This window comes from Clinocottus analis, unplaced genomic scaffold (genome assembly GCF_023055335.1).
Source record: "Clinocottus analis isolate CAN_PGR_092001 unplaced genomic scaffold, fCliAna1.0.p SCAF_13, whole genome shotgun sequence".
Lineage (NCBI taxonomy): Eukaryota > Metazoa > Chordata > Actinopteri > Perciformes > Cottidae > Clinocottus > Clinocottus analis.
Genome location: NW_027175854.1, coordinates 17650853 through 17665000, shown reverse-complemented (window position 1 = coordinate 17665000; position 14148 = coordinate 17650853). Strand labels below are relative to the sequence as shown.

General features: G+C 47.5%; 1 protein-coding gene across 2 annotated transcripts in view; it reads left to right on the top strand.

Moving 5' to 3' along the window:
* Positions 1-6679, top strand: part of adamts6 (ADAM metallopeptidase with thrombospondin type 1 motif, 6) — a 56341-nt gene extending 49662 nt beyond the window's left edge. For both annotated transcript variants that reach the window (XM_068574179.1, XM_068574178.1), the window contains exons 24-25: positions 2090-2246; positions 3739-6679. In XM_068574179.1, coding sequence (XP_068430280.1) covers positions 2090-2246; positions 3739-3848 — 267 coding nt within the window. In that variant the 3' untranslated portion in view covers positions 3849-6679. The remainder of the gene's footprint in view (positions 1-2089; positions 2247-3738) is intronic.
* The last annotated feature ends 7469 nt before the right edge of the window (positions 6680-14148 follow it).

The window sequence follows — 14148 nt, the reverse complement described above, 5'->3', positions numbered from 1 at the left end:
AGAGAGACGTGCGTCACGCAGCGCCGCCGGCCGTTATTCTGCATGATTTGTTGGTCATTTAGCGAAAAGGGAAAAGCGCTCTGATGTTTGAGAAACCGGTTGGAGTCCTGCGCCGCTCGGGGAGGTCAAAGGTTAAGAAGGCGGAGGCAGCGCAGGTCACGGCTCCTCGTCGTCGGGACGTTGGCGGACGTCAAAAACACACTTTAAAAAAAAACCAATTTGATCGGAGCCGATAACAGTCGAACACAAAGCAGAGCTGACCGGTGACCTCGGCGCTCCATCAAAGAGCCGAGGCTCATAGCTCTTAGAGCAACAGCTGGAGTCTGCTCTTACGCAGCACTTTCTCATGCATTGCAGATGTGTGTGAGTGAGTGTGTGTGTGTGTGTGTGTGTGTGTGTGTGTGTGTGTGTGTGTCTCCTCTCCTCTCCTTCGACCTCCTGTGTGTTTTTATTTCTCGCTTTTAATTACAAAGTTTCGCCCTCGCCGCTGCCGGTCCTTCAGCGCGTCAGAAAGGGCGAGATTGTTGCCAGCTCCCGAGCTCCCGGTCGCCCGAGGCCGAAAGGTCACCGGTTCAAATCCCACTTAAGTCGCACCACTGACGTACGCCATCTGTCATGGCCGGCAGCGGGTCCCAATAAAGACTCTCTAATTGGGAAGGGATGACATGAGGGCCGGCTGACCCGAGGCCGCCGCAGAGGATCATCGAAGGTGACGGAAAGCCGCTCGTGCGCCGACAGGTGCGTCGTTGATCCTGAAGAGTCATCGTGACGATGCGTTTGAGGCCGACGTGGCGCGTTGGCATCTGCTGCCTTTGTTTTCGTAGTTTTACTGCGAAAAGGAGTTTAATGGCCACCCGAAGAACCCCAGTCTCAGCTTTAATTACAACTTATTAACACGTTTATAGAAGTCAGGTGCACGTCTTGGGTTCAGTACAAGAAGCTTTTTTTTTTTTTCTTTGTGTCAACAAACGTTTTTCTCCCTCGGTTCTGTTCCAGGCGAGTCCAAAACGCTTTGCTTCTTTTCCTTTTTAAAGAAATAACCGATCCAGTGTGACGTAACGCTGAAGGAGGCCTCTTTTAGGTTGTTTTCATTACAACACATCAACATTTATACTTTACAGTCCCATAAATTATGAATATGACTGCGGAACGGGGAAGATTGAAGACATTTATACTTTTGTGAGGATACGCTTTTAATTTAGAAATAATGTCCCGTGAAACAAACTAAATGGGTTTAATATTAATGGTATTATTCATGCATCTACTCACCTTTTATTTGCTTTGTTTATGTGTAATATATCAGGTGTTTTTTGGCATTTTTTAAACTTGTTTTGTCTCATTCCTGCAGCTGCGTCTGCAGGATCCCTTCTGTTGAAAAGGTTCAGGTGCATGCGGGCGACCTGGAAACAGAGTTATTGAAGTGCGGCCTCTGATCCGGCCCTCGTGTGCGTCAGAAGTTGCAACAGCAGTGATTGTGACACGACAAGAAAACAAACACACGTAAAAAATTAGCCGAGTCATAAAAAACAGAATCTGAAATCGCAGGAGGGAAAACAACCTCTCCCCGGAGCTGCAGAGCGTTCTAGTTACGGCCGTTCTGCCAGAAGCACTTAATAGATGTTTCATCTTAAAATGATTCACCCTCGTCTCCTCCGCTCTTAGCCTGAAAAGAATTAGAGAGGAATTCTTCCTCGCATGAGAAAAAAAAAACCCTCAAACGGTTGAAACCGGTTCCTCCGAGTCCGAAGACAAAGTCACCGACATCAGCCGGCTGAATGAGGGGAAGGCGACTCCGCCTACTCGCCGCCTGCGTGCCCTGAGGATTGGTTGATTGGATCAAGTCGTGAGAGTGTGTGTGTGTGTGTGTGTGTGTGTGTGTGTGTATGTGTCCATGCAGGGATTACTGAGAATGCCTGAGTGTGTGTCCACGTGCATGATGAAGGGAAATCTCGTGGCACTCTGGGATGGTCCTCATTTACCCCGTTGACTTCCTCCCCTGCAGAGACGCTAAGCGCGCGTGTGTGTGTGTGTGTGTGTGTGTGTGTGTGTGTGTGTGTGTGTGTGTGTGTGTGTGTGTTCTCCCTTGCAGTGCTCGGCTCAGTGCGGCCTCGGCCAGCAGATGAGGACGGTGCAGTGCCTGTCGTACACCGGGCAGCCGTCCAGCGACTGCGCCGAGTCCCTCCGGCCCACCACCATGCAGCAGTGCGAGAGCAAGTGCGACGCCACGCCCATCGCCAACGGGGACGGTAAGACGAGGAACGCGCTGGCGTGTTTTTAAACATTTCCTCCATGAACTTCCTCTTGCGGTCGTCGCCAGACGGGTGCAGGTTTGTGCTTTAAGCCTGCAGCTCCTCTTTGAATGCACGGGCAGATGTGTGAGCACATCCTGCACTGCACTCCCTGCACAAAAGCCTCACTTGAGAAGCTTATAAACCGCCTCTATCTTCATCCTCACTGTTCTGCTATGACCTAAACACGCTTGGATGACACACTCCCCTCCACTTTGCCAGCGACATTAATCTTTCCAGTGAGGTTGGCCGCCGGTCAAAGCGAAACAGCTCAACCCCTCCATATACACTTACACATGATGGATGGCCATTCGGATGCATAGAGAAGGGCCTTTTTCGATTAGCCTGGATGGAAAACGTGAGCAGCGTTTACAGGCTTGCTAATGGGATTAGCTGTAGGCTAATTGTTCCTTTACGGACGGCAGTGAGGCAACGTCTCGTTTCATTTGGCTCTGCGGAGGCAGCGGCCAAAGCCTAATAAGGGAAGACACTCTGATCGTGATAAGGCATTTAGAGCACTGCCTGTCCGGCATCCAGCAGGCAGTGTGTGTGTGTGTGTGTGTGTGTGTGCGTGTATGTGTGTGTGCGTGGTTGGGATGGCAGGAAGCCCAGCTAGCGAACGAGGCCAGGATCCGTCTCAGCTTCAGCCTCTGCGTCCAAGTATAGTTGCAGAGTCTGGTTCTGTGGAGGCCCGACGGCGACGCAGCGCCGCTCCGTTCCCCTCGTGTGTTCTGGGGCGTCGCGGCCATTAAGTATTCGATTTTGTAAAATAACCCAGAAGGTAATTTAGGAGCGCTTTGCTCTGAAAAAGGGTTTTCCAGAACACTTGAAGACTAATTTCAAGGGTTCGGGGGGATGATTTATTGCCGTTATGCAACTCGGAGGTCGCAAAGCAGCCGCGGCCCTTTTGGTGAACAACGGGAGCATGACGAGCAACAAAGCATGACCGCTAGTGCATTGTTGTTTAACTTCAGGAGGAATGTAAACAGCAGGAAAACAATCCTCTGGGCAATACGTCGGACATCTTAACATAAATACTTTGACCCATAAGCTGTGGTGTTAAACTGCATGTGGTATCTAAAAGGTCTTAAAAGGCCTCGGGCCCGGCCAAACCCCCGGACTAATACGACCGATCGTCGTTTCCTGCTGTCTAGTTTGAATTAGTGAAAAGATTTGCAACTCTTTTCTGGGCTGTTTGAGGGATCGTGAAACCCTTCAGAACAAGTCGTACGTGTTTTAAACGACGTTCTGGGATTCTGCGAACTGGAACGTGACGATGAAACGTGAGACTGGGAGCAGGTCAGCTCGTCAAAGGAGCGTCACGCTAACGTGAAATGTTGTCCAAGTCTTCACTCTTTCACCAAACTATCCTCTCGCTCTCTCTCTCTCTCTCTCTCTCTCTCTCTCTCTCTTCCTCTCTCTCTCTTTCTCTCTCTCTCTCTCCCCCCAGAGTGCAAAGATGTAAACAAGGTGGCGTACTGCCCGCTGGTGCTGAAGTTCAAGTTCTGCAGCCGTGCGTACTTCAGGCAGATGTGCTGCAAGACCTGCCAGGGACACTGACGCCTCGGAGAGAGGGAACGGCCCGACCGACGGAGAGAGAGAGAGAGGGAGGGAGATGCGGCGCTGCAGAGGGAGAGAGAGGGCGGAGGAAGGGGGGAGGAAACAGGGCAGACGACGGAGAAAGAAAACCCCAAAACCTCTGGACGCCTGGAGGACAGACGGAGAGAGATCAGCGGGTTGAAGTGAGGGTTTCCCTGTTCGTCACACCTGGTCCTCCATGGCGGTGGACTCCAAACCCCCCCTCCTCCCTCCTCCACACACACACACACACACACACACACACACACACTCACCCCGACGCCGACACAAACAGATCTCGATTTGTCACTTCTGTGAAGTGGAACATGGAAGATTATTCGTTGGCGATGTTATTTTTTTATTATAATAATAATAATAATTATCGAGATCATTTGTGAGTCTTCCTCCGTGTTGTGTTAATGAATCCAAAGTGCTGGACGCATCGCAGAGGATCGGACGGACGGACGGAGGGGAGGATGGAGGACCCCCCGCTGGAAGAGGAGGGGGCGGAGTTAAAAGTGTCGGGTTCGACTGTGACGGTGCTGTTGCCGGGCAGAACTTTGGCGTCGGTGCACTTTTTTCCCCGTGTAAATACTTTGCCAAGTTACCGCTCGCATCCGACAGGAAGCCCATCGCGTACTGTATATTTATTGTACAACTCCACACAGAGCTGATCGTAGCCTACCGTCACGGAGGGGAATGTAATGCGATTTTTAATCCGTGTTCAATGTGCTGGAATGATAATATTGCATCCCGTAGCATACGTTAAACCCTGATCTACCGTAAGGATCTGTATATTATATATGATGTTAATCCAGGATCCCGCGGCTTGAGGGCGAATGTTTGAATGGCTTGTTTCCTTCCCTCGGACGGGTGCCTTAGTTCCTCACGCGTAAATCAAAGCGTCGCCCCAAGCGTCGGCCATTAGTCCAAAGCCACATGAAGATGTTGTCGGACGGCGCCACGTGAACCACGATCACCACACCGGCCTTTTACCCAGCATGCCACTGAGCGGCTCTGCGTTCACTATTGAAGGATTCATTTTGAAGGAGCGGATTCCTACGAAGCAGTTTGTTCATTTGGGAATCACAGTGCAGTCACGATGTCTTTTATCTTTTGGGGCTGCATGGTTATGTAATCAAACGTTGTCATGTTTTTGTTTGTATTTAAGAAGCGAGCAAAGTTATTGCTTCAGCGCCGATGAGGGTGAAAGGAATAGTTTACTGGTCGCTTTCTTGCCGAGAGTTTTAACGAGAAGGAGCCTCTCGCGTCTGTACCGTGAATATGAAGCTTTAGCCGGCGGGATTAGCTTAGCATAAAGACTAGAAACAGGTGGAAACAGCTAGCGTGGCAGTAACATACTGGCGCTAACAATGCTCTGTGAAGAATAATAATTTCAAAATAGTCTCGACATGTTTTCTGCTTGATTTTTTGTAAAGATTTTTTAGGGTGGCTAGGTTTCCAGTGTTCATGCTAAGCTAAGCTAACTGAGTGTAGTTTTAGATTCGGTCTACAAACGTCGTGTCAAACCTCTCGTCTAATTCTCAGCAAGAAAACGAGTGAGCACATTTCTCAAAAATGTCTTAACTATTCCTTAAAGTGAGGCGCCAGCGCTAAACACACACACACACATTATGAATATGTGGCCACGCCTTCAGGCTTCAGTTAAAGTCTCGTCCTCGTCCTCGTTTCCCTTTTCATCTCGTGATCCTTCAGCTAAAAAAAAAAGACAACTCAATGGTGCTTTTTCCCTCCTTTTTATTTGATTTGATGTAGTTGTGTCCATGGAGTACTGCGTTTACCTTTTCCTTTGCTCTGCTCCGAGGGATTCGGCCTCGCCGGCTTCAGGTGCTATCAAGTGGGTGCTTCCATTCAAAAAGAAAAAAAAAAGAAAGTGAGGCTGGATCCAAACAATATGAAATAATATCCTCGTCAATATCTGTGTTGGTAAATGCTGGTCATGTTATTGTTGTTGTCCGTGTCGGTCTGTTACCTCACACTGGGAATTTTCATTGTTGACCGCGGTTTCCGTCGTTTTTTTGTGCCACAAAACAAAATGGACGCTCGCCCCCGGTTGTAGGCGTGGCCCTCCTGCTCGTGCAGCAGGGAGGATGAGGGGGGGGGGCTGTGAAGAGGAACGCCTCTAAAAAAACGAGTCTGAGAAATCCTGAAGAGACAATGGAGGAGGAGGAGGAGTGTGCAAGAATCTCATCGAAGCTGTTACAACTAATTTCTAATTTTGCTGCTGCTACTTTTTTGTTTTTTTTTTCGTAGCCACCTTCAGTATGACAATGTCGAGCAGATTTCTAGCGGCTACCAAAACCTCGAGCGATGCCGTTTTGGGGCCGTGCCGGCGGACGCCGAGAAGCGTTTGCGATGCAGCGGAGAGTTCAAACCGCTTTGGACTTTGCTCGTCCGCCGGCCGCCGGACACGGAGCCTCCGGATGGAAAGTGAAATCACTCAAACTGGTACTCGTTGCTGTGAACTTTGGATATTTGAATGTCACATTGCTTATACCTGTACCCCTTTAACGTGCAAGATATTTAAGCGTCATGTGATTAGTTGCGTATATTTTATATTCAGTATTAATGTTGGTACACTGTTACTAATTTTTTTTTTCTTCTCCAAATGTAAATTATATGCTAATTTATTGCGTTGACTCACTTGTACATTTATTTCACTGCATGCAAACTGAACTTTAGCATAGTGAAAAACAAATATGCAGTGATGCAGCCCTTCACCAGCCCCACCCCCTCCATCATCCCCCCCTTTTTTTTAAAAAGTAGATACAATAAAAAGAGCAGCTTTTAAAGAGACTCTGTGTCAGTGGATTCATTATTTTCCCTCCGCTTGTCAAAACACATCAAAACACGTCTGCAACGTTTCTAGTGATGCACACAGCGAGAGGGGAAAGCTGCACATAAGAGCCAGGATGAAACAAAGTGTTGGTGCATATATATATATATATATATATATGTATATATATATATACACTCAACTCTTGGAAAATGAGAGCATCGGATGGCATCGCATCAAGGATCCCCGCTGCAGGAAGCCATTCATTCTGCTGCCTGAGTTTAAGGTGACGGCAGCGCTGAAGGAGAGCAACGCTCCGGCTTTGTCCTCATCCACCTGACTCTGACACGCTGGGTGCATCATCATCATCATCATCATCATCGAGGGAGATTCAAACATAATAAACGTCAGCGGTTTTATATAAGAACCCCTCCCCCTCCCTCTCGCCGCTCTGTTGCTGTAGCTTTGGTTCGGCCCTCTCATTCGGGCCTCAAGTGTCTGGATTCACTCCTTGGGAACGGCCGAGGTTTCCACTCTCCTTGGTAATTAATTCCAAATAAACAGTAACTAGCCCACTTGGCTGGGGAAAACGCCGCCGTCTCCTTCTAATCCGCAGTGTCCAATTACAGAGGGAGACAGATGGCCTGTTGGGTCTAATGTAACCAGTTTAGAATACCTGTAGGTCTGGCCCGGCTTCTGTCTCCTGTGATTACATTACAACCTGCAGAGAGCGCAGCGGAGGCCCGAGAGGGAACGCGACGGAGATCATGTGCAGATGACCCGCCGGGTCCGGAGGCGGCGACTTCGCGCCAAACATTTTTGCACGCGTTTATGCGCACGTACGCTGACGACGTCTCGCTGTGGATGAAACGACCTTTTCCTTATTTTGACTCGCATGCGGAGGATGATCAGAGAGACGGTGCGACACACCTCAGCTCATAAGTTACATCCCGTCTGCATCCACTCAAAAGAGCAGCAGTAAGACGGGTTTCTATTGGTCGACCTCTCAAATTCAAAGTTGACCTTAATGCAACACATTTGCACAGAATCCTGGTAGATTTTTAACCTTTTGGAAACCTACCCGCGTCCATTTTAAGTCCCAGCATGCCCCATTTAGACAATCTTTTGGCATAAAATACGTATTTTTTCCATTTTTGAATCGAGACTTTTTTGACTGAAACTCCTTCCTAACAGGACAAGACTTTGTTTTATTGTGATTTTTGTTGCAGATTCTGATTCTTTAGGTCCTAATCTTTCCATAAAGGTCTTATTGACGCTCCAGGAGGCTTTTTTGGGGAATCTGGCTCATATCATGCTGGATGTTCATAGTTACCATCAAAATATCTTTTAGAAGGGATTTTTTTGCAGATATACATGTTTTCCCCAAGACTTTGCTGAACAAATACATACAATAAACACAAGTATTGTAATTAATTTGAGGTTCCTACGACGACTCAAACAGGGAAAAGGAGGTCTGGAGACACAATTAGTTCCACAGTTTTCAACGGGTTGAATGTTGCATCATCATAATGACTGTCAACCAAATGAAGACTACAGGCTTTATTAGTGGAGGTGATAACAGTCTCCCTGACACGTACAGCGTGTGCTTTTCACTGAATAAGTGTCACGGTGATTTCCCAGTGCATCACAGGCATGCTTATGATAAGAGGTGTGGAGCGGATAGGGAACAGATTTCTCCTCTTCTGCAGGATTCTGCACTTCAAATGGAAACTACTGACAGTGAGAGAAGCCATTGCCGTCGCTTATCGGCCATTAAATGTTCCACAGCGGCTGCACGACGAAAAGGACGGCGTGCGTAACGAGGATGCACGGAAACATAGTGAAAATACACGTTTAAAACTCGGCCTCCTGTCGAGTCTCTCAGGTGGTAGTCATCATCGGCTCCCCAAAAAGACATGTGGCATTACTCTTGGCCGTGGTCCTGAGCGGGACAGATCAGAGCCCTCCACCCAAAGAAAGTGGCTGTTGTGTTTCTCCAGCTGGGCGGTGTGTGAGGATTAGCGTAGCGACGAGCAACACGGCTCTCTCCAGCGTTTATCATCCTCTTAATCAAAGTCTCCGCGGCGTCCTCGATGAGTGCTTGAAGCGCTTTTGGACGCTCTCTCTCTCTCTCTCTCTCTCTCTCTCTCTCTCTCTCTCTCTCTCTCTCTCTCGTTTGAACACTGTGCAGCAGGACAAACGGCTCCAGATGGTGTGGGTGGAGACAGTGCATGCACAGACGCCGGGCGGGCGGGGGGGTGACAGGCAGGAATGCTGGGCCTGAGGATGGGAAGGTCACGGCATCCAGCACCTGCCATCCACTGGGCTCTGCTGTCCTGGTGAAGCCCAGATTGAACCTTCAGCGGACGATATCAGAGCCCTGAAGGGCGACTGGCTGCAGAGGAAGAGGCAGCAGACCCCCGTCACAAGCACCGGAAGGATGTGTGTGTGTGTTGTTTTCACCTTCACACCTTCAAAGATGTGCCGATAAACGCTTCAGCTGTGCACCTTCCTCATCAGCTGGGAAGGAAACACACGACTGTGGAAGCGTTTACATTGAAGACACGTCAACAAGCGGCACTTTGAGATGCAAATGCTCAACGAAGCACAGAGAATGCAGCTTTAACACACGGACTTCTATACAACCAGAGGAGTCGCCCCCTGTGGTCAGGAGAGAGAATGCAGCTTTAACACACGGAGCATGGACTTCTATACAACCAGAGGAGTCGCCCCCTGTGGTCAGGAGAGAGAATGCAGCTTTAACACATGAAGCATGGACTTCTATACAACCAGAGGAGTCGCCCCCTGTGATCAGGAGAGAGAATGCAACTTTAACACATGAAGCATGGACTTCTATACAACCAGAGGAGTCACCCCTGTGGTCAGGAGAGAGAATGCAGCTTTAACACACGGAGCATGGACTTCTATACAACCAGAGGAGTCGCCCCCTGTGGTCAGGAGAGAGAATGCAGCTTTAACACATGAAGCATAGACTTCTATACAACCAGAGGATTCGCCCCCTGGTGGTCAGGAGAGAGAATGCAGCTTTAACACATGAAGCATAGACTTCTGTACAACCAGAGGAGTCGTCCCCTGGTGGTCAAGAGAGAGAATGCAGCTTTAACACATGAAGCATGGACTTCTATACAACCAGAGGAGTCGCCTCCTGGTGGTCAAGAGAGAGAATGCAGCTTTAACACATGAAGCATGGACTTATATACAACCAGAGGAGTCGCCCCCTGGTGGTCAGGAGAGAGAATGCAGCTTTAACACATAAAGCATGGACTTCTATACAACCAGAGGAGTCGCCCCCTGGTGGTCAGGAGAGAGATAAGAATACTAAGTAAAACAAATAGATAATAAAAAGGTAAAGAGCGTTGCTCGTCTACTTCATTCACGCAAAAACACTTTTTTTTAAATCGCTGCATGAAGCAGGTGAGCGAGTTTCAAGCGTACAGAAGCCTCCATTATTCAGGTTGTGTGTGTGTGTGTGTGTGTGTGTGTGTGTGTGTGTGTGTGTGTAGCGGTCCAGCAGGTAGCTGGGTCACCTTTTAAGGGATTTGTTCCCATGCTGTCCTCTGTCAGCAGGAACGACAGCAGATAAATGGATTAAGTGTATAAAAAATCAATAGCCAATCACTTAGGCCAATGGAGAGAAGCCAAGAACTTCTGCTTGTGGATGAGACTGGATTCTCGTGTGTGTGTGTGTGTGTGTGTGTGTGTGTGTGTGTGTGTGTGTGTGTGTGTGTGTGTGTGTCTCTCCATTTGGGTTGATGGTGCTCTTGAACGGGCGCTCTGCGTACAACATTACTTAAGGACTCGCTCTCTCTGCAGAACATTATGAAATCCATCAAGAAGGAATTACGTCGTGATTCAGCCTCTTCTGCGCCGACCGCCCGCGACTAATAAATGACCACGAGCTAATGAGGACAAACGATAATGGGGCAGTGGCGGCCGTACGCAGCGCTGCGAGGCTCGTGGTTATTGCTCAGTTCAGGTACATTGCGATGCTTCTGTCTCCGTTTCACGGCCCACACGCCCTTCAGTCGACCAGAAAGAGGAGACTCTTCCGCCGCGACGTGAACCCGCTTCGAGCTAACAATGCGTTAGCTTTTATAGCGCGTGTTCGTCGTCCTTAATGCGATCTCCCCGCGCTCTCATTACAATGAAAAAGCGGCAGTGAAGGCCGAAGGGTCTGCTCGCGAGCAATTGTATTAATTGACTGGAGATTAATTCATTGGAAAGTCATCTTTCAAGCGCGGGTGAATCGATAGCGTCGACCTCGTCTTTGAGGTATTAAAATAACAAGACGACAAAGATGTGACGGTCGCGTTGAAATTGAAATGTGGTTTTACTCGTGTGAGCCAACGCTCATGGATCAGATGATTCAGCATAACTCTGTTTAAATTACAGTGTTTTAGTTTTTCTTATGGAGCAAAACGATACTACAAACTCGACGATAGATGAACCGTGTAAATAATGCTCTCTCTTAGCGAGCTAGCTAGCGGATAGCTAGCCGCTGTGCTAAGATAATGGGCTGTTTTCTCTGTGAGAGGTACAGCGAGGGTTAAATAACTATTTATTCAGAGCATTTACTAAAAACTGTAAAAGAAAGAACTAGGAGAGGAGATGAGGAACTAATGAGGGTCCATCCTCTGGGGACAATGCACTTTGGGGCCGATCCATTTGAAAGATGCAGAGTCGATACTTCACTGGTTAATTGAAAAAGACTTGCTAACCAGACACATGATTCATTCTATGGGGATCATGAATATTTCTACCAAATTTGATGACGATCCATCCAAAGGTTGTTCAGATATTTCCGTCTGGACCAGAGTGGCCTAAAACCATCGTTGATAAAAACCATAACGATCAAATGTTATAATAAAACATTGTTTTATTAATACGACTGCACGTATTCTATGACTGGTTGGCAATAGCGTCCCCGTTTAAAGCGAAACCACATTGTATCTCACCAAAATTCAATATTATACTAATAATCTCTCACAATATGGAATAAATTCATAAATGGAAACAGTTCAAACGGGAGGTTAGGTAACGACTGCCTTCCATGTAACTCAATGCTAAATATTCTCTCGGTCTGAGGTGAAGTATTTCTGAGGTTTGCTTTTTGGAGTTTAACCTTGTACTTCGTTGTAGTCCCGGGCTTATTTTATTACTTTACTGTTGACACTAGTTTCCTTCTGTGTGAAGAGAAATAGCGTTCATTCCAGATCCGGCCCGTCCAACTGCTGTGGTATTGGACGTTTCACGAGCCTCGCCGGGAAGACGCAGAGGAATGAATACGCTATTGTTAAAATGTCCGGCGCTCGGCCTCCTTCCTCTTCCTCGCCTCCTCAACGAAGGCTCATCTTCACGGTGCATTCGAGTGCCTTCAAACGTGATCCGCCGGACACACGAGCAGCAAGAAGAAGAAGAAGAAGAAGAAGAAGAAGAAGAAGAAGAAGAAAGTAATGATGAGCATTGCAATTAAGAAGAGATCGACCCCGTCTGCCATCGCCCGCCATACCTTGAGAGTAGTAGAAGAAGAAGACGTAGAAGAAGACGAAGAAGAAGACATAGAAGAAGACGTAGAAGAAGAAGAAAACGTAGAAGAAGTAGAAGAAGACGTAGAAGAAGATGTAGAAGAAGAAGATGACGTAGAAGAAGACATAGAAGAAGTAGAAGACGTAGAGGAAGAAGACATAGAAGAAGACTTAGAAGAAGAAGATGTAGAAGAAGAAGACGTAGAAGAAGAAGACGTAGAAGAAGAAGAAGACGTAGAGGAAGAAGACATAGAAGAAGATGTAGAAGAAGACGTAGAAGAAGAAGAAGACGTAGAAGATGTAGAAGAAGACGTAGAAGAAGACGTAGAAGAAGAAGAAAACGTAGAAGAAGTAGAAGAAGATGTAGAAGAAGAAGACGACGTAGAAGAAGACATAGAAGAAGTAGAAGACGTAGAGGAAGAAGACATAGAAGAAGACTTAGAAGAAGAAGATGTAGAAGAAGAAGACGTAGAAGAAGTAGAAGAAGACGTAGAAGAAGAAGAAGACGAAGAAGAAGAAGAAGAAGACGTAGAGGAAGAAGACGTAGAAGAAGATGTAGAAGAAGACGTAGAAGAAGAAGAAGACGTAGAAGATGTAGAAGAAGACGTAGAAGAAGACGTAGAAGAAGACGTAGAAGAAGAAGTGGTGTAATGGGGGTAGAGAAAAACTCGGCCCGGATAAAAAATATGCTTATAAAAGAAGCTCTTAAATATGATCACTGACATCAGGACGTTTGTCCAAGTGAAGCGTATTAAAAGGAAAGGAGGCCGTGATTCAGCACGTTGGAGCGACGGCTTCACGATTTCTTTCCGAGTCTTAAAACAAAGCCTGCGTGTCCATGTGTACATTTAAAGAGCTTCTGGTGACTGCAAAGTCTTCCTCCTCTTGTCTTAAACTGTCTGCGAGGGGGAACAACCCGCCCGCCATTAAAGAAGTGTTGCTTGAATTTGAAAAGAGAGGAGAAGGATTATCTGGCTATATTTAGCCGCCTGCACCCACGAGGGCAGAGACGATGCTCGTGGAATAGCTTCATAATGCCGTTATCGTCCCATCTCATCCCTGGAAGTCACGTGATCCACAGGGGCGAGCGACGCTTCCTGCTCTGAGCCGACTAACTAATCTACCTGAACCACTTTCTGTGCATCTCACACACACACACACACACACACACAGAGTTGGATCACCTGTTTTAGATTTGCGGGCTCGTAATGTAACATTAACTCTCTCTTCCTGTTCCATATGAAAGTTTAAGCGTAATCCCAGAAGGGCAGTAAAGAGCCGTGCGTCGGCCAAACGCAGCTCCTGGTCACATGGCGGCGGCGGCGGCGGCGGCGTATCGTTTAACCGCCGCGGTGAGGTAAAGGTTTTTTTAAACAGTTCCTTTTTTTTTTTTTTTACAAGCGCTGACTGCTCCAGTGGTGACCCGAGCAGTGTGACAGATACACATTACAGGCCGTCGCTGGTTCCCTCCTCAGCACCAAAGAAATAGTTGGACTTCTTTTTTTTTCGGGAAATATGCTTCCTTCCTTGCGCAGAGCTGCAGGAGTCTGGTGTTGGTTCAACGTGACGCTCCAATGGAGACGCTCAGCGAGCTTCAGAGACGCTGTTGCGAGATTGTTGTTTATTTTCTACCTTTGAAGACCGCTAGGCTAGCTGTTTCCCCCCGTTTCCAGTCTTTATGCTAAGCTAAGTCACCGTCATCTTCCACAGGAGGACACGAGAAACGATATTACTCTATTTAAAGTTACTGAGAGGAACTATTAACTGGTCTCAGTTTAGTTTAGTCCTGGTCTTTCATGGACCTCCATAGAGAGAAGATGGTCTGGTTCTATGAAGTTCTTCTTAAAACTCGTGTACAGGTGTACCTATTAAAGTGGCCACTGACTGCTCCCTTTTATTTAAACAACATGAGTCAAATCTGTTTACAAATGCTTTTTTT